Raw genomic sequence first — 24,072 nt, 5'->3', positions numbered from 1 at the left:
TTTGATGATTAACACTATTTTGTTACTACCTTATCGCCTAGTGTCATCGTGGATTTCAAAGCTTCGTGATTCTGCCTCTCTCCTCATATATATATATAAAAGGTCCTGCACTTCGAGTTGGAGGAGAAATCATTGTCGTATAATATCAACTTCTTAGGACTTCATTACAAAGTTCTTGTTTTAAGCATCACATCGTAATATAGCAGCGTAACATTCACCTACGATAGCCATAAACCACGATGGGTGCAACACGCTACCTAAACGTCGACGACGAGTCATCGATCATCGAGATTGTAAACGAGCCTGCACCAAACGGCAGTGATACATCTCTCTCAATTTCCGTTTTATCATAATATTAACTTTACACAGACTCCCTATTTCACACCCAAGCAGGATCCAGTTGCAGGCACAGCCATTGCCACAAAGACTGATGGACAAGAAATCCCACCCCTTTTTACTCCCTTGAAAATTAGAGGTGTAGAGCTCCAAAACCGTATCTTGGTACGTGTTTCCCGTTCTATTCTCTACAAACCCAAATCCAATCCACCATCTACTCATATCACCCATAACTAACAACCCAAAAGCTCTCACCCCTCTGCCAGTATTCCGCTGAAGACGGCCACCAGACTGACTGGCATCTTGCGCATCTCGGGGGCATTATCTCGCGCGGTCCGGGGCTTTCTTTTATCGAAGCCACGGCCGTTCTCCCCGAAGGACGTATCACGCCTGAGGATTGCGGGCTCTGGAAGGATTCTCAGATTGCGCCTTTGCGACGCATTGTGCAATTTGCACACAGTCAAGGCCAGAAGATTGGTATTCAACTTGCTCATGCCGGACGAAAAGCAAGTACTGTGGCCCCGTGGTTGAGCATGTCACGCGGTCCTGCTGCTGTTTCAAAGAATGTATGTCTCAGGTGATCTATGACATTTGAGAGGTAATATATGCTGATTTTCATAGGTGAATGGATATGACAACGACGGCTTCACACCGGTAATAAGACCCAAGCCCAATGAGTCAGGTCGAATGAATTTGAATGACTGACATGCTATTACCAGGCTCATGGATGGCCGGACAATGTAAAGGGGCCTAGTCCCATCGCTTACAAGGACAAGAATATCATTCCTCACAAGATGACCCGTGATGATATCAAGTCTCTCGTTGAGGCATTTGGAGACGCAGCTAAGCGAGCCATCGAAGCCGGATTCGACGTAAGTTCCCAATCCTCCTTGTCGATGACTCTGAAGACAGCCAATTAACATTAACGAATGTCTACAGGCCATAGAGATCCACGGAGCACACGGCTACCTTCTCCACCAATTTCTCTCTCCAGCCTCCAACAAGCGCACAGACGATTACGGCGGCAGTTTCGAGAACCGCACCCGTGTCGTCCTCGAAATCGTAGATCTCACACGCCAAATCATGCCCAAGGACATGCCACTTTTCTTCCGGGTTAGTGCAAGCGAGTGGCTGGAACATCTTGCCCCTGAACCCAGCTGGGATATACAAGAATCGATTAAACTAGCCAAGATCCTAGCCGCCCGCGGTGTCGACGCCCTCGATGTATCCAGCGGTGGAAACGATCCCCGACAAAAGATTAACGGGGGCCCCGGGTATCAGGCTCCGTTCGCTCGCCAGATCAAATTGGCCGTGGGCAACAGCCTTTTGGTGGGAACAGTCGGATCTATCACTTCCGGTGTGCAAGCAAACGATTTGTTGAAGGATAGTGGGCTTAACATGATATTCATCGGAAGAATGTTCCAGAAGAACCCAGGTCTCGTCTGGACATTTGCGGATGAGTTGGGTGTAGATATCAAAGTCGCAAACCAGATCCAATGGGGTTTTGGTGGACATCGCAGAAAGTGATTTATTAGAGGATAAGAAGTATCAGAAAGTGATTTATGAGAGAATAAAAAGTATAGAACAGCCAAGAGAAGGAATAGACAACGATTGGTTTATCTCAATTCTGTTTATAGATATAGAAACCCCCAATTTAACGATTCCATACTTCCACTAAATGGGCTACTTGTGTTTAGTGATTTGATCGAGGAGCTGCTATGGATCTTCTCCTGGACCCTCCTCCCCTCCCCTTTCTTTTTTTACTTTACCCACCCACCTAATTTGTATATATTAATAATATATTCATAATAAATACACGGTTATTCATACCTACATATGTATTTCTTCTATCTCAACCATCCTCATAACTGTACTTAATCTTATACTCATCAATATCACTTTAAATCCCATCAGATATATTTCCAACGGACGTCCTCCTCCTATCAATCTCAATCTCAATCCCACAACTCACAAAGTATATCGTTCGCATCTTCTCGGCTCACATCATCAGACATCCAAACCCAACAACACACTCAACTTCCCAGGAATTTTCAGCACTTCAATTGTATTGATCTACTTCATAACCATAACCAAAACCAAACCAAAAAAACCCCCCCGAAAATGTCGATAAAAATGCATTTATTATCTGTGGTATCCTTCGCTCTAATATCCGCTCTTCAAGCTATTTTCTTTCACTGCATCTATTACAACCGTCTGATCTTGATATCAATCAACTCATAAAAAAAATTCCTCCAAGTCTCCCATCCCTCCATCCTGCCCAACACTGATTTTGTCCCAGAACCAAACTCCTCCCCTAAGATACCAGACTATTCTTTTCCCGACAAAATCTCCATTCCAAAAACTATTCTACTCAGCAAGTACACCTCTTAGCATGCTCAAGAATCCCTCCTTCAACTTATACACCTCAGCCACTTCTGGCTTAGCAGGTTCACCGGCAGTTCTCCTTAAATGATCCTGTTTCCTTGCTCTTCTCTTCCTTTCAGCAGCAATGGGGTCCAACTCATCATCTTCCTCATCCTCATCACTACTGTCTTCGTCTTCTCCATAGTTGATATCATCGAGATCCCCTTCGTCCAATCCGAAATCGGTACTCTTGAACGCTAGTGCGCCGGGTATCTGCTCTGGGGCGCCTGTGCCTTCTGCCGCCATCTTTTGTCTTGTTTTATCAGAATGCCACTTCTTACGTGCTTCTTGCCAAGTAATCAATTGGTTTATTTCGTTGATAGCAACTTCCTTATCTAGTTGATTTACGCTTACGGCACCTGTAACAAGAGCATTGATGTCAAGTTTTCCACCCTTGGGACCTTGACGAAGGAACTCCAGGATTCCCTCTATCCAACCCATCAATTGGGTAAACAGTCCATTATCATGTGTATGTACTTCATGAACGAATTTGTAAAAATTGTGCTCGTGTCGCTGGCATAAATCGATAAATGCTTGAACTGTTTGATTTGGGTCTGCTGAGAAATCTTGCTCTCGGCACTTTTCAACAACCTGTTTTGGATACCGTTAGTCACTTTCGTCTACCGATGGAATCGAAATACACTCACTTTTATCGTATCCTCAATGAACTCGGCAAAATCAGTGACACTGTCGTACACGTTTGCTGATTTATATACTCGCACCAAAGGCTCATAGAAGATTGTGAACAAGTCGCGAAGAAGGCGTAACGTAACCGGCTCTTCAATCATGTTTAGCATCATAGCCTTATCTCGCTGTCTCGTGTACAATTTGAGGAGTTGCTTTAAGTATGAAAAAATTTGTGCTCCTTGCTTCATCTCTTCATCAACGTTCTCCACAGCATTATTCCAAGCAACATAAGCGTTGTATATCTTGCCGATTTGGGTCGAGTTCAGGGGCGGTTCGATATCTTCTGACCTTAGGATGGAAACAATCAAGTCCACGCCACTCTCTTCTGCATCAAGTCTTATGGCATTCTTGAAATCTTCAGGACTGTCAGAGAACTTCTTCAATTTGTCACAAAAGACAGGCTCATTGATCTTGTTTTGGAGGCCGTCGATAGACTTTTGGAAGCTTCGGATCCCATCATTCAGGGTCAAAGAAAAGATTCTTTGCATAAGCGATCTCGTTCCGAAAGGTTGAGCTAGGAAGATGTCTAATATGCTAGACATCACAGCCGCTGGATTAGCTATTCGAATTGCATTCTTGATAATTGTGTATGGAATCATTGAATGAATCTTTTTAGCTTGCGCGAATAATTCCGGGGAGTTGTCTTCTGCTAGAAATAAATGATAAAGAGTCGCTGCTACTTCAATTCGTAACCATTCCGCAAATTTCTGGTATTGAATGCTAAGATCTTGAATGGTTGGCTTATCCTTAATTTCTTTGAATAGTTTGGTAAGACCATTGCTTTCCACAATGTCGCGGCGGAATCTAAATTAATTAGTGAGCGTACAAAGAGAGTCTCAAACAGGGATACATACTCTTCCATGTAGATGTCTAGTTCGGCGGCGCGCTTCCTGGCTATTTCATAAAACTGCTGTTGCTCTACGACCCTCTTTTCGTCCATTAGCCTTCTTCTCTCGACATCCTCTACATCATCGTCGGTTAGTTTGATAGGTTGTTGTGACAGGAAATCTTGCATCGCTCGGGTTCCAGCAATTTGAGGATTGGCAAGAAGACCACGGAGGAATGCTCTCAAGGATATGCGTTGATTTTCTCGCCATAGAGTTATGCCCTGAGAAAAATTAGCTCGTGTTATTATAGTCTATCAGCAAAACTGACATCTGAGTCTGTAACAGGAGTTGAAGGAGGTTTGAGAAGCCTATCTACTGATGGTCGTGGGGATGATGTTGATGGTCTCGGAGATGACCTTCCGAATGACGCCGCTGATCCAGAGCGACGATGATCTGATAGAGTTAGTTGTGATACATCGAATCTTAGTAGAATATTGTGAACTAACCACGGACAGACAAATTCTTCATGCCAGATTCGGCGCCCATAGTCCCCATTGTCGAAACCGAGGACATCGAGGACGCATCGGAATCTTTGCCACCCGTGAGACCACTGATCAGGTTCGATGCAGTTGAACTCTCCTTGTTTTTCCGAGGCATTGGTGGGAGGACTTTGCCAGGAAGTTCTGTTCGTAGCCTCTTGTGAAGTCTACTAAAGTCACCATATCGGCGTCCGATGAAATATGGGATTTCTCCCTTCCTCTTGACTCGAAGAACGAATTCCTAAAGAGGTATAAGTAGCTGTTCCACAATTTACAGCCATGATCAACTCACAGCATGTTTGTGGTATCTGATGTTTCGTTTGACTTTTGTCGTTCTCACGCCCGCCACATTTACATCCCAACCATGCAAATAATGGCCTTCTGGCAAAGTTGATAGAACTCCATGCTCGATAGCGCCCGCATCGACAACTTCGAGTTCAGAAAACCTAATTCTCTCCTCATATCCTGAAGCCGTAGGTATACCAGATACCATCATCAACTCCACCAGCTTCTGACATTTCAGTGATAGCTTTCTGCGCTTTGTTTCTTCGAGCCTATCTTCGGATGACGAGATGTGCTTCTCAGCGAACGACTGTAGGAACTTGCATAGTAGATCCGTTAGATACTTTCCCTCAAAGATTCAGACTTTCTCTAACTCACCACTTGTAATTTATCCTGCCAAAACTCCTTCTCCTTCGCCTTATCCAAAAATGGAAACTCGCGAACATGATGTACAAATATGTATCTGAGAATCGGCAGCTCGGAATCTAAAGGAGATACCTCCCCGCGATCAGATTTGAACGGGGCGCCGAATCTCTGTAATGCCGTGGGAGAATTCAACTCGGTGATTTCGAATTTCACTTGTTGCGAGATTAGTTCGCGCTTTAGATCTGTAGAGAAAGAGTCAGTACCTATGCCAGAAAAAGAGGGTGGAATTGTCGAATACATACAATGTTCTTGCTTTCCGGTAAGTGCTTGTCCTTTATCATCTCCAAAGACGCTTCTTGTGGGCGACAGTATGGCGCCATTTGCTGCCATCTTGGAGGGAGAGGAAGGAGGGATAATGGGATTTCTTCCCTCAATCTTATTTTCGTCGTTCATCGAACTGTTGGTTTTATGAGTATCTTGAGGTATATTAATGAAGAATATTGCGCGTCTCCTAGATTCTTGCAATGTTGTTGCAGGTTGAGGGATTTCAGTGTTCCAAGTTGTTTTAAGTTTTGAGGTCGGATGCGATGGGCTATGCAGTGCGGAAAGAAGCTTACGGTGCAGCGGGGTAGCTCTTGAAATACGCCCTGGTAGGTAAATGCTTTTCTTGTGAAAACCTTAACAGATGCTCTTGCGTCAAGGATTAATAGATTGGTATGTCACCAACATGAACGATTCTAAAAATAACGGATGATCAATAGAAGTCAAATCACAAATATTGTTCTTACTTGATCTTCACAGCAGAGGCAGAAGCAGAAGCACAAGGAAATAGTCAGGCAATATATATATACCGTGTATTGGGATTTTGGAATATCTTGACAATTACAATACAGGGATATTTGATGGGTGGCTTAGGGAAATGACGACTGATGTCTATTGTGTGCCGGTCCACGGCCCACGGCACCATGTCACCATTCTAGAATCCAAAATGTTAAATAGATTCCAAGCTTCGTAAATGTAAAGCATTTTATTATACGCGTATATTCGTATATCATTGGACATGAACCTTGCATAATCGACTCGGCATTCGCCCGTCTATCCATCTACCAAGTATCAAAAGACGCGAACCTCCAAAACTACTTGTGAATAGGTAGGTACGTGTGAGTGTCACTCCTAATGCGTACGGTTCATGTGTATGATATGTAATGTAATGTTCAACGATGCTAAGAAGAAGAAGATGGGTAGGTAGATCTATGGATTGGCATGTTGGTTTCGACCTTTACCAGCATCAGGTTGCTCGGCATGTCAATATTATAAGTCATGGGACCGTCGACCCACTGATTTCTAGGGTCCCGTAAGGCGTAGTATACTTGGAAAAGTGGTACTATTCATAATTAGACTTGGGCTGAGAGGTGTAAGCCCTGTATGTATGTGTGTACATTTTCGTGCCAATAAATTATAACTCGTCGAGTACTTTAAGTCTTGGGTCCTCTGCCAACTTCTCTGCTTCCTTGTTGACTTCACTTCCAGGTGCTGAACCTTCCAATATATCGAGAGTAGGCTTCAGCATATTTCTGGTCTCATTTTGGGCCTTTTCCAACTCTCTCGGCGCGGTCGAATTAGAAATGTTGAATCTTATAGTCCCATGACCTTGCCCGTTCGAGGGAATATATGCCAAAATGACGATGGATAGTAGAATAGTTGCGCATATCGACATCAAAATCCACATCATCTTGAGTCGTTTTCGTGTTTTGTCTTGCCATTCCTCCTCTGCTTGTTCCCAGCCTTTGACGCGCTTTCTAACAGCGTCTACCCGTCCACTCAATGTGGTGACTGTATTTCGTCCTTCCTTCACACGTTTCTCCAATGCTCTGATCTTTTGTTCCTGTGCTTCGAATTCTTCAAATCCTTCAAGTTGTGCTCGACTTTCTTGGACAAGCTCTTCTCCCTCTGTACTGAAATCCTCATTCAACTGTCTAGTCATGGCTGCCAACTCTTTGAGGGATCCGATCGTCTTATGAAGATCCCCTAATTTCTCCAAGACGGAATAGTATGTTGCATCTAAATGTCGGGAAGCATTGTCCGCCACAACGTTCACATCCGTTAAGGTATTTCGCAATTCCCTAATCCAGCGCATTAGTATCAGAGACTAGAAGTGTTAAGTAGGACAAACGTGGCCATCATGGCGCCTTTCTGTTTCTCAGCTTCGAGTTCGCCCTCCCTTAAAGGCCTTCTCTCGTCGGTCTTGAACAAATCGAAGCCATCCACAGTAGAACCCAAGATACTAGCCCTTCGACTCCCATTCCGGCTCCCATCAGGTGAAACTCCCTCACTTTTGGATTCTCCAGATGGACTGAAAACCTTCTGCAAAGTAGGATGAGACGATTTCTCGTCTTTGTCTCGGCGATGTATATGCGGATGGTGATGATGATGGTGGTGGTGGTTGTGAGATCGGTGAGGTTTCAGGGGAGGAGATGATACCTCAGATACCGAACGTGTGACTTGATGACGAGGTTTATTTGGAGAAACATATTTGGATCCATCACCGTTGGAAGACATGACTCTTTTAGTTTGTGATCAGATGTTGTTCCGTTTCATATTGAGGTTCCGATGAATGGTGCATGTGCTATGAAGCTTGTATGGTGAGATTTAATGACCATTGATGCAACTATAGGGCGGCCGTTAGCACATTGCTATACGAATTCGTTCATGAATGGTATATACAGGGTAGGTATGTCAAAAGTTCGAGTTAATAAATCAATTTAAAAGATACGATGGAAGATAGAATCCTCTGGTTATTTCTGATATTATTTATCATGTATTTGAAATAGCTAATATACCCTAGGTCCTTACTTCTGATCAAATCTTGTTGAATCGCTGTCGAAGTTTCTGTTTCGGCAATATCATAACGTCCTTCAACTTCCAAGAAGCTTCGCTCAGTTCGGGTCGACTTCATCCTCAATGATAGGAGATAGTCCTCGTTGGTGCTGCTGTATCCGACTTCTGGTAGGCATATATCATGCCATCAATAGCTGAACATCGCTCGACATGCTCTATGTGAGTTGCGCAAATCAACCATATCACCCATATCCCCCGATTGCTTTCAATGCGTTCCAAGTTATTCCATGCGCCATGCTCCGTCCCGGAAGATTTTTTATCATGACTTCAACATCTTGTTTCTCTTCTCTCGTCTCTTTAATCTGTCAACACGCTTCTGGTGCATCTTTTCGGCCATTTTCTCGTATCGTTCTCTTTCCTCCTTATTGGCGCGCTTTTCCTTGATCTTTGTAATATGGGCCTGTGACAATGATTAGACTTGATTCAATTAGAGCTGAAATGGCGCTGACCTGTCTTGCAGCTTCTTTCTCCTCCTTCATCTCCTTTTCTTTAGCCTTGGTGGCTGCTATAGCCTCATCATTTGCCTTTCTCTTTTCATATGAGGTATTTCCAGCCTTTGGTCGGAAAGCTTTCTTCACGGGATGCCATTGCTTGCCTAAGTATATTGAGTCAGAGGCTTGATACTCGGGAAGAAATGAAGAACTATCAATTGGAGCGCATGCGTACCATTCTTGCGCATTCCTTGTGGAAGGACGGTCGACTCCGCTGCAGGAGCGGTAGGGGCCACTTCTGTTGACATTTTGATAAAAGGAATGTTGATCGAATATTGGGCAATGATCTGAATATTCTTATGTGAGAATGAAGGTTGAGGGATTTAATTTTTGGGCGTTATGGATCGTCGTATACTAAATTAATTGTCGACAGGAATTCCAAATTCAAAGCATACAATAAATTACGATGCAGGAACTTTTTTTTCTCGTTAACCATACGTACCGATAAGCGTGATTGATTGCTTATCAGTAGTAAGTATGCATTAATGCTTGACTAGGTATATAATTTACTATGCTAAAGTGACTAAAACCCATCTGGACTCATCTCTCTTTTTTCCCCAAATTCTTTGAGTTATTTTTTTTCATTATTACCCAGGTAGGCACTGGTAGATAGGTAGGTAGATAGTCAGTCCACCGGCATCCGAAATCAGTTTAAGATTTATTTCATTGTTATTGTTATTGTTATTGTTACTGTTCAAAGTTCTATTAATTCTATTAATAATCCGTTACCTACCTAAATACTAGGTATATAATTAACCCAATCCTCTACTCTGTAAACTCGGTTCAAATTACTTCACCAGATTCTATTGTCCATCCTTTCCATCATCATGACTACCAGTACCTCCTGATCTTGCCTGACTTGTTGAATCCCCAGCTTTCTTAAAGACGCAGGACGGGACCGAATGCCAACCTGGAAGAAAAAGTTGTTTAGATTGTGGAGACTTTCGCAGATTTTCAATCTGATAAAAAAATAGCTCCATCCTCCCCCCCACCTCAGTTGGAAGTTGACAGCCCTCCGAAGATGATACTACGATAATCGGACTTCATTTTCCTATTCACGACATTCAAACCTTCGAAACAACTCCACTAGTACCACTCTCAAGCCACTACATATATCTCTATTACCTTGGCCAAACCCAGTCTACGCTGTCTACCATGTTCTTCTAGCAATGTGGTTGGCTTATTGGGGATCAATTCTTCCTTCTTCGTCTGTGGGTCGCACCCTGGTTTTATAATCATTACGAGCTCACAGCAATAAATTACGAGAGAGTAAGAGAGACCTGGGTGCAACCCATTGTCGGAAAGAAAATCTTGCCCACAGAAGACAGCAGATATCTTGCAAACAATCACGCAAATCAACTGTTTCCTTACCTTGCAACTGTCATTCATTTGCAGCGTGGAACAGCAACCTCATTATCCACACGGCACACAAGGAATCCCAAATCTGCCGTGTCTTCTCAACTTATAAAGAGCCATTCAAACCCCCTTCCTCCTTTCCGAACTCATTGCTCGATTGAAGTGGTAGAAATTCGAGCCCAAAGAATACACACATTTCTACAACCAAATAACAGTTTATTTCTCTACTGGAAACATCCTCCTTTACTTTCGCATAAGAAAACTACGGTCTAGTCATAATGGCAGCAACCATGACAGCGGAATTCACTCCCGACACACCACAGAAAGTAGTATCCAAGGGAAAAGAAGCTCTAATGAATTCCATTGAGGATTGCCTTTACGGTTCCGTATGTTACACCAACAAAAACTGAGCAAGACAATTGTTAACAAATGAGCAGATTGCTGGAGTAGCTGGAAAATATATTGAATATCCTTTTGACACAGTGAAAGTTCGATTACAATCACAGCCTTATCACCTTCCTTTACGTTATACTGGACCACTTGATTGTTTTAAACAATCAATTCGCAGCGATGGGTTCTTAGGATTATACAGGGGCATCAGTGCTCCACTAGTCGGTGCTGCTCTAGAGACTAGCAGTCTTTTTGTTTGGGAGCAAGCAAGTAGAGAAGCACTTCTGAAGGCTGGAGTATACAAGAGAGATCAACCACTTCCTCTGGAGGCATTGTGGATGACTGGTGCACTATCCGGCGCCCTTACTTCTTTAATCCTCACCCCTATTGAACTGGTTAAATGCAAAATACAAGTTCCGGCGACCGCGCCAAATGGTTCAGTTCCCGTCGCTGCAAAAACAGTCTCATCAGTTATTCGCGAGGTTTGGCACCACCAAGGTATTCGCGGTTTTTGGAATGGGCAGCTAGGCACTTTAATCCGTGAAACGGGTGGATGCGCCGCTTGGTTCGGTAGCAAAGAGACCGTTACTTCTCTTTTTCGAAAGCTGAACGCAAAAAATAGCCCGCAAAGTTCTTCTTCCGTTCTATCCACTGAACTAGCACCTTTACCTTTCTGGCAACAAGCTCTCGCCGGTGCCTCAGCAGGCATGTCTTATAATTTCCTCTTCTTTCCCGCAGACACCATCAAATCTCGCATGCAAACCGCCTCTACTTCATCTACAGCACCACGCACCACATTCATTCAAGAAGGTGCTCTTCTTTGGAAAAAACATGGTCTGAAAGGCATGTATCGAGGTTGCGGTATCACGGTTATGCGATCAGCACCTAGCTCTGCATTCATATTCATGATTTATGATGGGTTAAAGAGCCGTTTCCATCTTTCTTAGTGCTTATTTCCCCATTTGATTACTTACGGCACGACGCGCATGTACATATAATTGGAATCTTTGCCGCTTTCCACTTTGCATATCATACTTTACCACACAAGGTGGCCGGATATACAAAAACCGAACTCGGGTCTCTTTTTTTGGCTTTCGGTTATGAAAATTTTGAAAATTTATTAGGGGCGGGCGTTGAAAAGGCGTTCAGGGATATTATATCATAGATCTGTATAGTCGTTCGGTTGACTCGGAAAGGAGGGGTAGGGGTGAGAGTGAGATAAGCTGAGCTCAAGTGAATTTCTAATCAGCATGAAGGATTCATGGCTATCGTGTCGAATTTGAAAAATCGAGACTGGAGCAAGTCAGCTTATGAGCGTTGCATTTTTATATATATCATAGACGGGTCTGGACGAGATAGCATGGAGTATAGTGGGGCCATAGAATTTACAATCTAGAACTTGTTTTGAGAATGTAGTGTTTTGTTTTGTTTAGATTGGGTTTCTATTTATGTGTTTGATTTGGTTTGGTTTGGTTTGGTGTTTATGTGTTTTAGTTCGGTGATACTGATTTTTTCTTGACTGGTACCTAGGTGGGTATAGTATGGTATGGTATGGTACATGGTAGAAAATACATGTATGTACATCCAGATGGTCGCCACAAAATAGATGTATATGTTTAAATTATGATTATCACAGATAGAGCATAGAGAGTATATAGATATCCAGGTAGCTGGCGGAAGAGCGTAAGATGGCTTCCCTAATTCATAGATTATCTCCTAGCACTTTTTGTGTTCTTTACGAGACGAGATGAAGTTCGATGTTATGAGATGTGTATTGCTACGTCCTACATTTGTTTATATGTGTTCGGAAGCATGGAGTATATAGTATAGTAGTAGATATGACAGTACTGTATTGTAGTAGAAAAGAAGTATTTCATTCATGATTAAAAGCTATGGTATATTATCTGACGACGATTAATTCAACGCCGTGCGAAAAATCAGCGGGGAACAATGGACTCGGAATTTGTGGTTCAGGAGATACATGAGATGATCGATCCATCCTCCGAGAAGATGTGTACTTGGGATTTGCACACGCATGTGAATTTTTTTAACGCGTACTTCGTGCGTTTTCGGTCTCTCTCGATTTGCTCGCTGGCATCCCCTACTCTTCCTTCTCGTCAACGTACTTTGTTCCCTTACCCTTGGGGCTCTTCTCGACTTCCTTGTCGCTGATGTTCCAGTCGTTGAGATATCCGACGCCGGCGCTGAGGTATGTGGCGAATCCGAGCCAGCCGACGTAGGGAGCGAGGGCCCAGGCGGCGACGGAGTCGACTTGCCCCCAGATGTAGGTCAAGTAGGAGACGGTGCCGGTGAGGGCGACGATGTCGATGGTTGCGAGGATGGGACGTTTGAGGGAGAAGAAGAGGGGCATCCAGATTAGGTTGAGGCCGAGTCTGTGGGGGAGGGGGATTAGTGGGAAATTTGTGTGGATGATTAGGATTGAGAGTTGGGGATTGGGAGTTTGGAAGTGCTGCAGGGAGAGTATGTTCTTGGGGAATTGCGAGGGAGCTTCACTTACTGAACGGTATAGAGTGTAGCTCCTTGTTTGAAAAGGAGATGTTTTTCGGTAGAAGCGAGAGGAGATAATCCGGTAGAGTATGCGCGGTAGGCAGAGTATCCCATCAGACCGTAGAGGAGAGTCCAGGCAGGACCGAAGACGTATGGAGGTGGACGGTAAGGGGGTTGTTTAAGTGCCATGTAGGTCTTTTGAGTTTCTTTTGCTAGATGGGTGTTAGTGATTTGTTGGAAATGGTGGCTTGTTCACGTTGTATACTATCTCGTCGAGCATATATGAGCAGTAGAGATTCATGATGTATGATCTCGTCGTAGATGAATAAACAATGAAATGGCAGAAGATCAATACTTACGTCTAACTGCGAAACCAATAGCAGATCCAAGAGTAATTGGTAAGAGCACCGAAGCCGTTGGATTGGCAAATATGGCTGCCGGCAGCGTTAAGCTGGGAACAAAGGTCGTCATGATGGGTGAATTGATTGAATTTCTGATCGATTATGGAGCTGTTGATGGCGGCGTAGAAGGAGGGTTTGAGTGGAAGTTGAGTGTACGTTGTCTTTATATCCTTTTCTGGTGGAGAAATCAGTTCATCCCCTCAATGACGTACTCCTCTTGTTATGCGAACGCAGTAAAAGTATGTGGAGTGAGAAAGTTGAGAAACCTCGGTCTGTGTGGGAGGGGAGTGGATTGGGAAGGGGAATTGATATGATTGTATGTGAGGAATGACTGGTTGTTTACTGTATTGATTCTTTTGTAAGGTAATAAGATATCTTATGGATGCTTTATATATATATCTACTTATGATGGTATCTATTCATGTATGCTAGCTACAATATTTATAAATGATTCTCCCTACCTACCTGGCATGGCTCGAGCCTGGGTACCTACCGAATATCGTACTGGTAGCTTGTACTTCGAACTCAAGTCACTCCATACAAGATCTCAATATGGAGAACTGCATTTGGCTGATTTCGGGGAATTGGATGAATTTGATTGGCTGTTTGATACACCTTGCATTCAATCCTTGCCACTCTCGGAAACCCATTTTAATGATTGGTTGAAATGTGAAGTATTGTTGATATGGAATGAGAGAAGTTATACCATTGGCTAGAATATTAGTCATCAGTATTTCACAGCCGCGGATATCTCCATATATTCCTAGTGAGAGAACCAATTATAAGCATGCACTGGCTCATCATGTGCTTAGCCGAGACACACTAAGCTATATCTGTCACCACTATCGATCCACTTTCCGCAAGTGCGATGCTCACTAGTCTACTTCAGAGTTGGACAGTGCTACCTGCCCTAATCACTCTTTGGGTAAAGTTTCATCAACACCCTCGCCAGGGCTAGTACTACGAAGTACAGATACCTCCAGACTAGGTAAGCATGTCAAGCGCGAGAGCTCCCTTTGACCAGCCGCCCGAATCCAATCCTCCGACATTGACGACCTTTATTAATCAACAACATCATCATCTATCCAATATTGATTTGGTAGAGGAGCTTTCTGCAAAACAACAGTTGATCATATCTGAATCTTGTTCGTCAGTCCTATTCTTCTATTCTTCTTACACACTTTTGTCTCCCTCAAAAAGAAAAAGAAAATCACAACAACACCTTCGCACCTATCCCCCATTATTATCATTGCGATAAAATCTATAGCAATTGCTTTTCTTCTTCTTCTTGATCGATTAATTCAAAATCTATCTTGAAATCAAATCAAGTTGATAATATCATATCATATCACATCACATCAAAATCAATTCAGAGATCGCATATCCATCAACAACAACAAGTTGTCGTCGTTTTTTTTTTATCTTGCCATCTATAGGCACTGAACTTTTTTAATCCTCTTTTCTCTACTCTGCCTATTCTGCCTCTTGTCTCCCTGTTGATATCGCATCTTTACTTCCCCAATTCAAACATACACTTGTTGATTCTATTACATTTTTGAACAATCCTCTAACGGGCAATCATGTTATCAAACAGCAGTAGCTTCGTTGTCAACACCTCCTCCCGACAATCACCAGGTGTCACTTGACAATCGCAATCGACAAGAACCGATTACCTACATCGATTTCGTCAAAAGGGTCTCTAATAACGAAACTGTCCTACCAGAACGTCCGACTGGTCCATTACCTGAAGATCGAAAGAAAGGCAAAGGCGGAGTAATTTTGGACGGTAGCAATTACATCATGGACGGCTACGGAAGTTACAGCAGAGAGCCACCACTCGCTCGTTCACCAACTGAAAGAACAAATTGGGCTGGACGTGACGATGGCTTCAGAAGTGTTAAGATTGAACGCGACGATGGCTTTAGAGGTACCAGACCCGACCGCGACCGTGAATCATTTCACCGCGGCAGATCTCCTGGTATGTCGCATTTTTCTTCTTCTTATATCTATGACTTCACCTTTCAATGCTTTGTTATTGCAACGTATCTGCTCTCATGCTTACACAGTTGTTCTTTTAGTCGGTGGGGATAGGCAGCGTCGAAACACACGCGACCGCGACCGCTCCAGATCTCCCGTAGATCGTTATGAACCTGTTGGTAGAGCTAGAGAGAGAGAACACGATTACAGATCATCGAGGGATCGCGAGGACCGAAGACGAGTTGCGTCACCGGCCCCAGCCAACATTGATCGATGGGTTCCTGGTCAAGATTCAGGCCCTCCTCCTCCAATCACTGTCAATCCACTTGCGGATCCTGTCATCCTACCTTTTCAAGTAGGTTTCTCATACTATGGAGAATGGTGGCGTACAAACGAAAAGATCAAGGAAGAAAAGGAGCGTATTAGATGTCACAAGCGTGGTGAAATTTTCAGACCTCGCGAAGAAGACCGCGATACTGAAAAGGCTCGCATCCAAGTTGCTTATGACGCGTATAAAGAAGAGCTTCAAGCCAGGATGGCACGTACATTTGTGCAGGAGCACAAAGGTGAACAATGGTTCATGGAAAGATATGTACCTGAGATGCGAGACGCTTTACGCCTACAAGTCAACGAGTTCCGCCGCGGTAACTACAGTCAATGGGAACAAGACCTCGAATCCGGAACTTTTGATGAATACTCTTTAGAAGGTATTCCAAAGAGCGAAAGTAACGGAACCGGTGGAGTTATTGAGAAAGAAGAGGGAGAAACAACCGCGGCCAACGAAGTTCTTGGTGTTGGTGACCTGGTTCCCTCTAGAGGCGGTGATATCCGGGACGAAAATGCTTTCCAGCCTACATTACTCATCAAGACAATTGCGCCACACGTTAGTCGTTCAAATCTTGAATCTTTTTGCAAGGAGCATTTGGGTGAGGATGAAGGTGGTTTCAAATGGCTCAGTTTAAGTGATCCAAACCCAAGCAAACGTTACCATAGAATTGGCTGGGTTATGCTTCACCCTGCACCTGATTCGGTTCCCGTTCTCGATCGACCTGAGATCAAAGATGATGAGGAGGGTGATGTGCCTGCTGAACCAGCAGTTCCACTCACTACTGCCCAGAAGGCACTCGAAGCTATCAATGGAAAGACCGTCAAGGATGAAGTTAGGGGAGATTTTACATGCCATGTCGGTGTTCATGTACCTCCCAACCTCCCACGCAAGAAAGCACTTTGGGATCTGTTCTCGGCTCCTGAACGTATCGAAAAGGACCTTGATTTGGCCACTCGCCTTGTCAGCAAATTCGAAGAAGATTTCGGTTCAGACTTCAATGCTGTCTTGAAGATTGAGGAGAAAGTAGATGATCTAAAGAATCAAGGCCGTCTTCAACCACCAGTGACAGCCCCTACTCCAAAGAAGAGCAAGACATCTAAGAATGGGCTTGGTCTTGACGAGGCAATGGACGAAGGTGAAGATTTTGAGGAGATGGAGGAAGGGGAGGAAGAAGAGGAAGGCGCTTTCGATTTCGAGGATGTCGACGACGAGGACCTTCTCGTTAAGAAGAAGCAGCTTGATCTTATGGTTGAGTATCTAAGACGTGTCTTCAACTTTTGTTTCTTCTGTGTATTCGAGAGTGACTCAATTCATGAACTTACTCGAAAGTGCCCTGGAGGACATCTTAGACGACCACGTAATACTCTTACCACATCGGCTAAAGCAGCTGCTCGCGCCAGTGCACTGGGAGATGTATTCCCTGGAAAGGTCAAAGCTGAGGACAAGATGGATATGGATCCCTCCTCTCCGGATGGTGAGCGCAAAATCAATCCACGAAACAATATTTCCAAAGCAGAACAACAGCTTCAACGCGCTTTCAATTGGGTCAGAACGTTTGAGGATAAGATTATGCAAATCCTCGATCCAGATAATGTGGATGTGCGAAAATTGGGTGGAAAGCCAACTGAAGATGCTCTGAAGGAAGAGTTGGTTAAATTCGTGAAGCAAGAAGATGACCACAAATTCAGATGCAGAGTTCCAGAATGTACCAAATTGTTCAAGGAAGAGCACTTTTGGAAGAAGCATGTCGAAAAGAGACATCCCGAGTGGTTAGAAAGCATTAAGTCTGATGTAAGTTATTGTTTCTACCCTTTCCAAACGACCTAAGCTAATCTAGGTGTAGTTTGATCTTGTCAACACCTATGTCCTCGATCCTGCACACATCGCTCCATCGAGATCAGATGCCAACAGCAACGGGCATTTCCCTCCAGCCAATGGCCATATGCCAGCGGGTACTCCACGAGGTTTCAATCTTCAAAACTTTGGAATGAACGGAATCAATCCCATGACAGGCTTCACACCTTCTACCGGTTTTCCACCATTCCTTGCTGGGCATGCTGTTCAATCGCCTATGGGTTGGGTTGGTGGCTCTGATAACCGTGGTCCTGGTCCCATCCGAAGAGGTGCTGGTCGATATCAAACCAATAATCGAACTGGCCCTTATGATCGTCGACCCAATTTAAATCATCAAAACCGTGGGGATCCCAATGCTGGTAGATTAAGCCCTCTGACCGGTGGTGACCGTGGCGGTCGTGGAGGAGCACACCGTTTCGCGGGAGCTAATGCCAATAACCGATGGGGTGATGGGATAACACCGGGTGGTACAACTACCGGACCTCGTGAAGCGACCGCCGGTAGAAGCTTAAAATCTTATGAAGATCTTGACGCTGTTGCTGGAGCTGGATCCGGAGAATTAAACTATTAAAGTTGAGGAATGGAATCGGGGTGATTTAAAGTGATTGAAAGAAAATTGATATCTGGTGCTCATGGTAAATGGTTTCCATGAAGAATTTGACTGGGGACAACGGAGAAAATCTGGTAATGGAAAGTAGCAGAGTGCGTGTGCTTTTTTCAAACTTTCCTTTTGGCGTTAAAACACATCTTGTGCAGGAAACAGTTGCCTTGCAATTTTCAAAGCTTTTATTCTTCAATTGAGTCCTTTTTACTGGTTATCTTCTTTGGTGTATACTAAATTACGGACATGGGCTCTTTCGCATGCTTGTATTCTTCAAAATTAATGAGATAAATTTGCGACAGTATAGATGATGACTGCTTATTGAGGCGTTTGTAAAATCGTATTGATTATTATTTCTCATTTGAGATCAGTTAGGAAGACTTTTGATTGATATATAAATCTGAGCTTTGGGAGCGAAGATCGTTTGGATGTTAGCATTGATCTATCTTAAATCATAAGAATCTATTGTATTGCATTGTTCCAACGAGAACGCATAACATTCAATATTGATAACATTACCTTCATGCACACAGCACGTGATATTATTGCATAGTAAACACCCCAATTGGCTCTAGCGTGTGTCAAAATGCCAAAATTCTCAGGTTCATCATCGTTTTAACCCCTGAAACTCTACTTACACCGCCGCGTTATCTCCCTATACAGACGCCCCACATTCAAAATCAACCAAGAGGACTTTGCGAAATTCGAATTTGAACACTTGCCAGCAAATCCACTCTTTCACCCAAATAATACCATATCATACCAGCATTGCTGAGATCGCGCAAAGGGAACATCTCTTGCCATAGCTCAACGACGTCGACGACTGCAAACTTAATCTCTTCCCTCATTCTCTGCCATTGCCATTCCCATTTACTTCGAGAAAAGGATAATTCAAGATGACTCGCGGAGAGGTAAATAAACAAATCAATTCTTATTTGAACAACGCACTACACTACACTACAACTACCTCCCTCACCAATTACTTCACTACTTTCCTCTAGTAGTGTATCTCTTCTCTGTTTATCGATTCAATGAATCCGCGTCGCAGTGCTATAATTGGTAATTGACAAGTCATTTATTATAGATTCTTCACCTTCATATCGGTCAAGCTGGTACTCAGCTTGGTAACAGTGCTTGGGAGTTGTAAGTTGATTAGATACCTCGAGTATACTCGATTGTATACTAATTTCCTGCTTTCTCAGATATCTTCTTGAGCATGGTCTCTTACAAGATGGTCGTCCTGATCCCGAGGCAAAGGCTGTCCACGAATCTGGTGAACTCGATACAGTCTTCACTGAAACCGGCAATGGTAAATACGTACCTCGATCCATCTTCGTCGATCTCGACCCATCTCCAATCGACGAAATCCGAACTGGTGATTACAGATCCCTCTTCCATCCTGAACTTTTGATCAGTGGAAAGGAGGATGCTGCCAACAACTACGCTCGTGGTCACTACACAATTGGAAAGGAGATCTTGGATGGTACTTTGGACAAGATTCGTCGCGTTCTGGTAAGGAAATATTTCGTGTGTCTTGTAATGGGCATTACTAATTTTCTAACCCCCAGGATAACTGCTCTTCCCTCCAAGGTTTCTTGATCTTCCACTCTTTCGGTGGTGGAACCGGTTCTGGTTTCGGATCTCTCTTGCTTGAGCGTCTCTCCACCGATTATGGCAAGAAATCCAAGCTCGAATTCGCAGTTTACCCAGCTCCCAGAGTTTCTACCGCTGTTGTTGAGCCATATAATGCTGTTCTCAGCACCCACAGCACTATCGAAAACTCCGACTGTACCTTCTTGGTCGATAACGAGGCTGTTTACGATATCTGCCGTCGCAACTTGGACATTCCTCGTCCTTCTTTCGAGCATCTCAACAGATTGATTGCTCAAGTTGTCAGCTCCATTACCTCGTCACTTCGTTTCGATGGTGCTTTGAACGTCGATCTCAATGAGTTCCAAACTAACTTGGTTCCTTACCCAAGAATTCATTACCCATTGATCAGTTACGCTCCAGTCATCTCTGCTGCTAGAAGCTCCCACGAGAGCTTCAAGACTCAAGAATTGACCCTCCAGTAAGTTTCCCCACTTTGGTATTGATATCTTTTTCTAACTTCATGTAGGTGTTTCGAGCCAAACAACCAAATGGTTGTCTGCGATCCCCGCAACGGAAAATACATGGCTGTTGCCCTCCTCTACCGTGGTGATGTCGTTCCCCGTGACTGTAACGCTGCTGTCGCTTCCCTCAAGGCTAAGACATCCTTCAACCTCGTCGAATGGTGTCCAACTGGTTTCAAGCTCGGCATCAACTACCAAAAGCCTATGTCCGTCCCATCTACTGCACCCAACGACGGTGCCCTCGCCTCGGTCGATCGTTCCGTCAGTATGTTGTCCAACACCACCGCTATTGCCGAGGCCTGGTCAAGATTGGACCACAAGTTCGATCTTATGTACAGCAAGCGTGCTTTCGTGCATTGGTACGTTGGTGAGGGTATGGAGGAAGGAGAGTTCAGTGAAGCAAGAGAAGATTTGGCAGCATTGGAGAAGGATTACGAAGAGGTTGCTGCTGACAGCTTCGATGCCGAAGAGGGTGAGGCTGAGTACTAAGTTATTCGGTCCGTATATGACATTTTGAGCCTTGCGTCATTTTGATCCATATGGGGTGGTTTGTGTTCTGCGAATATCCGAAAATGAGCGTCTGATTATTCGGTGGGGTTGGGAAATGAGAGAGATGAGATGGGATGAGATATTTTAGTTTGCTAGATGATATTATGAATAGTCAATAGGCAATATAAATATGAATCTCGATGACAGAAGTGATTTCAATAGTCGCGCAGTGTGCAGTGTGGAAACTTCGATTCGCTCTTAATTGAACAATTCTTGGGCCCTAAATACAACTAGGTATGTGTTTCTGTGGTATTAAGTATTACCTCGTCTATCGTTTATCGTCTATCGATACATTTAGGTACCTCCAGGGCTATATAGGTATACCATTCAAGACATTCAATCACTCGCTTATTATAAAAACTAGACGAGAGTAAATTATCTTTCTGTTTCTTTGCTTTTTGTTTTTAAGTCTTACTTCGAAAATCAGACTTTGAGCATTGAATTGATGATAGTCGTTCGTTAGGTGTTATACTTGGGGGAAAGTCTCCCGTTTAGTGTTGCGGGGTGTAGAAGAGAGGGAAAGTCGCAATTGAATGCTTCTACTGATCTCTCAATTTTTGATCTTACTTTTGAAGGGATAAGAACTAATGGAATGGTTTCAAGTTTGAGAGATTCGAGAGAACGAGAAATAGCAAACCAAACACAAACCTATACACAAACCCGCACATCGAATCAATTCCTCGTCTGTCCAGAGACAGGAATGAAATTTGCTCTTCGCAAACTTTTAGTAACCTACGATCTAATTCGGGTATGAAAACTTCTATTTACAACGAAGATTTGATGCGGGTCATCGAGTTTCTCTTCATCGTTTGTTGGTTGTGGATACGATTTTTTGTATTGTGGGTGGAATTGGTATTATTAATTTTCTTGGCTTCGTTCAAGACTTTAGTAATAAGGGTTTTGTGAATGGTAGAGAAGGAAATGGGAAGTTGGAGAGATAAGAAACAGAGGATTATGAGGAAGGCGAAACGATACATACTCCCTTGGAATGCGAGAGAGATGGCGCTGATTGAGCATGCGAAGGAGAATTTTCTGGCGAGTGTTGTTATTGGGATATTGGATGATGTGGATGTGGATGTGCATTTTTGGTGTAGGGGTTGGGTTGTAGATTGTATATGGGGGTCGATTGATTTGGGTGGAGGAAAATTTGAGGAAATACTAGGTGGGATATGTTGGATGTTTGGATGGGAGAATGGATAGCAAGTGTGAGGAGGGTACGGTAGAGAAGGAATGTAGACAGTTGTGTTGGTATGTGGAGCTGGTGGTATGGCGAATGGAGCGAGGAGGGAAGTTGTGAGGGGTGTGGAAAGGGAGTTTAGGGTTGATTTGTTGGAGGAGTAGTTTGCTTGGTAGCGGTATTGTTGCTGTATTTTGTTTTGAGAAATTTGGGATGTGGGATGTGGGATTAGATGATGGGCGTTCTTGTAACTCCTTCAGAGTGCTTTCATGTTTGAGGAGAAATGATTTGTTTATTTTGAGTTTTGAAGGGTTTGTGAATGAGATGATGACTTGGATTATGTTGTGTTGAAACAAACAGCTTAATCTCGGATTTTTTCGTGGAATTTGACGATTCTCATGTGTAATAGGATGTATGATGAAAGCGGCCCGAATCATCTGAATCACGCAGACTAATTTCTCATCATCGAGTCCTCGCATTTTCCAAAGCTCTTCTCATTCTTTTCCCGCCTCGTTTTAGAAGCGAAGTCGTGGTGCAGGCCCTTGAAGCCCCTTCTTGGCTTTTTACCACATTGGGTAATCTTGCTATAACATGCTCAAAAAAGCTCGTAATAGCTCATGTTCAATTTTAACACCTGTTGTTCGTTCAGAATCTCAAGGATCGGATTCGCATATGAGTTGGGTATCGTACAAGAAATGGAGATATAAGACTTCAACTAAACATACCATCTCGTAGATGATATATGAAGATTTTAGAAAACCACCTTCAAGACGCAAAAACCCGAACATACCAAGCCATGAGCGATACCTCTGAGCTAGCAAAAGGTTATACCCTCGTCAACGATACCCAATACAAAGCCGGACAGTATCTCCTCGAAAAACTCGCTCTCGCCCATACCCCCAACATCCAAATCCTCGACATAGGCTGCGGACCCGGCAATCTCACCGCTCACATTTCCTCGCTTGTCCCAGACGGAAAAGTCATTGGGATCGATCCCAGTTCTTCTCGTATCGCGCTCGCTCTCTCGACTTATGGAGAGCAAACCAATCTTGAATTTTATGAAGGCATCGCAGAGGATCTCGCACGCTTTGGGGATGAGAGTTTCGATGCGGTGTTTATGAATAGTACGTTTCATTGGGTGGGGGATCAGGAGGGCGCATTGAGGGAATGTTTCAGGGTGCTGAAAAGAGGTGGAAAACTGGGGATTTCGGGGGGATCGGGGGATTTCGAGGCCCTGCATGAGAGGATTAAGAGGGAGGTTTTGGGGAGAGAACCCTATGTGGGGTTTGTGGAGGAGGAAGGTGGACCGAGGTTTTTGGAAAAGAGGGAGATGGAGGAGCTGCTAGGGAAGGCGGGCTTTGAGAACTGGGAAATAGGGTCGAATGGGATTGTGAAGGTGGCGAGGGATGGGCCGGAGATGGTGAGGTGGTTAGATGTTAGTTCGTCGGGGAAGACGTATGGGGGGATTCCGGAGAGGTTGAGGGAGAGTGCGAGGAGGGAAATGGTGAGGGAGTGGGAGGGGTGGAGGGGAGAGGGGGAGATTAGGATGCAGATGGAGTTGTTGGTTACGGTTGCTGTGAAGGGGGGAGTTGGGAATTGAGGGGCTGATGATGGATTATGAGAAAGTTTCATCGCTTCTTAATTGTGGAATTTGGCCACTCTCAGTTCTGTTTTAGTTGTATTCTAGGACCTTGAGTACGATGTGATAATTACTACTAGGTAGGTAACTTGTACACGAGTATAGGTCTTCCACGATCCAGTTCAGTATCAGAGACCTGTGAAACATACTCGTAAATCCAAAGAATCCTAGGAAGGAAAAAACCACCCCATTAAATAATCTCTACCATCTAAACAGAATAAATCTCGTAACCTGCAACTTAGCAGAAAAGAACAGTCCTCAAACTTGAAAACTCCGCTTACTTCCTCACAAGCAGGTTTTCTCCCGCACCTTGCAAAACATCCTGTAT

At 43.9% G+C, this 24,072-nt stretch overlaps 9 protein-coding genes across 9 annotated transcripts; 5 read left to right on the top strand and 4 right to left on the bottom strand.

Annotated features, from left to right (window-relative positions):
* Positions 1-239: 239 nt before the first annotated feature.
* Positions 240-2,002, top strand: EAE97_006076 (uncharacterized protein; the record flags this gene model as incomplete). Its single annotated transcript, XM_038876589.1, has 6 exons — positions 240-341; positions 370-501; positions 585-902; positions 958-990; positions 1,056-1,208; positions 1,276-2,002. The coding sequence occupies 6 exons, from the start codon at positions 240-242 to the stop codon at positions 1,861-1,863; spliced, it is 1,326 nt and encodes a 441-aa protein (XP_038732296.1). The 3' UTR covers positions 1,864-2,002.
* Positions 2,003-2,195: 193 nt separating this feature from the next.
* On the bottom strand, positions 2,196-6,239 carry EAE97_006075 (uncharacterized protein). The gene is made up of 8 exons (XM_038876588.1): positions 5,764-6,239; positions 5,474-5,703; positions 5,106-5,414; positions 4,781-5,054; positions 4,603-4,727; positions 4,302-4,555; positions 3,408-4,251; positions 2,196-3,351 (listed from the first exon to the last, which is right to left on the bottom strand). The coding sequence occupies exons 1-8, from the start codon at positions 5,912-5,914 to the stop codon at positions 2,704-2,706; spliced, it is 2,835 nt and encodes a 944-aa protein (XP_038732295.1). The 5' UTR covers positions 5,915-6,239; the 3' UTR covers positions 2,196-2,703.
* Positions 6,240-6,325: 86 nt separating this feature from the next.
* EAE97_006074 (uncharacterized protein) lies at positions 6,326-8,100 on the bottom strand. Its single transcript, XM_038876587.1, has 2 exons — positions 7,635-8,100; positions 6,326-7,584 (listed from the first exon to the last, which is right to left on the bottom strand). Exons 1-2 carry the CDS (start codon positions 8,018-8,020, stop codon positions 6,918-6,920), a joined length of 1,053 nt encoding a protein of 350 aa, XP_038732294.1. The 5' UTR covers positions 8,021-8,100; the 3' UTR covers positions 6,326-6,917.
* Positions 8,101-8,618: 518 nt separating this feature from the next.
* On the bottom strand, positions 8,619-9,098 carry EAE97_006073 (uncharacterized protein; the record flags this gene model as incomplete). Its single annotated transcript, XM_038876586.1, has 3 exons — positions 8,619-8,759; positions 8,809-8,954; positions 9,026-9,098. 3 exons carry the CDS (start codon positions 9,096-9,098, stop codon positions 8,619-8,621), a joined length of 360 nt encoding a protein of 119 aa, XP_038732293.1.
* Positions 9,099-9,435: 337 nt separating this feature from the next.
* Positions 9,436-12,313, top strand: EAE97_006072 (uncharacterized protein). The gene is made up of 2 exons (XM_038876585.1): positions 9,436-10,592; positions 10,644-12,313. The coding sequence occupies exons 1-2, from the start codon at positions 10,485-10,487 to the stop codon at positions 11,541-11,543; spliced, it is 1,008 nt and encodes a 335-aa protein (XP_038732292.1). The 5' UTR covers positions 9,436-10,484; the 3' UTR covers positions 11,544-12,313.
* Positions 12,314-12,358: 45 nt separating this feature from the next.
* On the bottom strand, positions 12,359-13,888 carry EAE97_006071 (uncharacterized protein). Its single transcript, XM_038876584.1, has 3 exons — positions 13,464-13,888; positions 13,115-13,316; positions 12,359-12,989 (listed from the first exon to the last, which is right to left on the bottom strand). Exons 1-3 carry the CDS (start codon positions 13,573-13,575, stop codon positions 12,698-12,700), a joined length of 606 nt encoding a protein of 201 aa, XP_038732291.1. The 5' UTR covers positions 13,576-13,888; the 3' UTR covers positions 12,359-12,697.
* A 611-nt stretch (positions 13,889-14,499) lies between these two features.
* Positions 14,500-18,235, top strand: EAE97_006070 (uncharacterized protein; the record flags this gene model as incomplete). Its single annotated transcript, XM_038876583.1, has 4 exons — positions 14,500-14,650; positions 15,100-15,483; positions 15,584-17,601; positions 17,654-18,235. 4 exons carry the CDS (start codon positions 14,500-14,502, stop codon positions 18,233-18,235), a joined length of 3,135 nt encoding a protein of 1,044 aa, XP_038732290.1.
* A 926-nt stretch (positions 18,236-19,161) lies between these two features.
* On the top strand, positions 19,162-20,868 carry EAE97_006069 (uncharacterized protein; the record flags this gene model as incomplete). Its single annotated transcript, XM_038876582.1, has 5 exons — positions 19,162-19,176; positions 19,350-19,408; positions 19,468-19,777; positions 19,834-20,336; positions 20,385-20,868. 5 exons carry the CDS (start codon positions 19,162-19,164, stop codon positions 20,866-20,868), a joined length of 1,371 nt encoding a protein of 456 aa, XP_038732289.1.
* Positions 20,869-22,901: 2,033 nt separating this feature from the next.
* On the top strand, positions 22,902-23,705 carry EAE97_006068 (uncharacterized protein; the record flags this gene model as incomplete). Its single annotated transcript, XM_038876581.1, has 1 exon — positions 22,902-23,705. The coding sequence occupies one exon, from the start codon at positions 22,902-22,904 to the stop codon at positions 23,703-23,705; it is 804 nt and encodes a 267-aa protein (XP_038732288.1).
* Between the last annotated feature and the right edge of the window lie 367 nt (positions 23,706-24,072).

This window comes from Botrytis byssoidea, assembly GCF_014898295.1.
Source record: "Botrytis byssoidea strain MUCL 94 chromosome Unknown BBYS_011, whole genome shotgun sequence".
Lineage (NCBI taxonomy): Eukaryota > Fungi > Ascomycota > Leotiomycetes > Helotiales > Sclerotiniaceae > Botrytis > Botrytis byssoidea.
Note: the sequence above shows the minus strand (reverse complement) of the source record. Positions and strands in the feature narration are given on the sequence as shown.

Coding starts and splice junctions, on each gene's coding strand:
- EAE97_006072 (XM_038876585.1), top strand. CDS start 10,485: ATGGCAGCAACCATGACAGCGGAATTCACTCCCGACACACCACAGAAA. Junction 10,593..10,643: donor AGGATTGCCTTTACGGTTCC/GTATGTTACACC, acceptor ACAAATGAGCAG/ATTGCTGGAGTAGCTGGAAA.
- EAE97_006071 (XM_038876584.1), bottom strand. CDS start 13,575: ATGACGACCTTTGTTCCCAGCTTAACGCTGCCGGCAGCCATATTTGCC. Junction 13,317..13,463: donor TATTGGTTTCGCAGTTAGAC/GTAAGTATTGAT, acceptor ACACCCATCTAG/CAAAAGAAACTCAAAAGACC. Junction 12,990..13,114: donor GCTACACTCTATACCGTTCA/GTAAGTGAAGCT, acceptor CCTCCCCCACAG/ACTCGGCCTCAACCTAATCT.
- EAE97_006074 (XM_038876587.1), bottom strand. CDS start 8,020: ATGTCTTCCAACGGTGATGGATCCAAATATGTTTCTCCAAATAAACCT. Junction 7,585..7,634: donor AAAGGCGCCATGATGGCCAC/GTTTGTCCTACT, acceptor GCGCTGGATTAG/GGAATTGCGAAATACCTTAA.
- EAE97_006075 (XM_038876588.1), bottom strand. CDS start 5,914: ATGAACGACGAAAATAAGATTGAGGGAAGAAATCCCATTATCCCTCCT. Junction 5,704..5,763: donor TACCGGAAAGCAAGAACATT/GTATGTATTCGA, acceptor CTTTCTCTACAG/ATCTAAAGCGCGAACTAATC. Junction 5,415..5,473: donor GGCAGGATAAATTACAAGTG/GTGAGTTAGAGA, acceptor CTACTATGCAAG/TTCCTACAGTCGTTCGCTGA.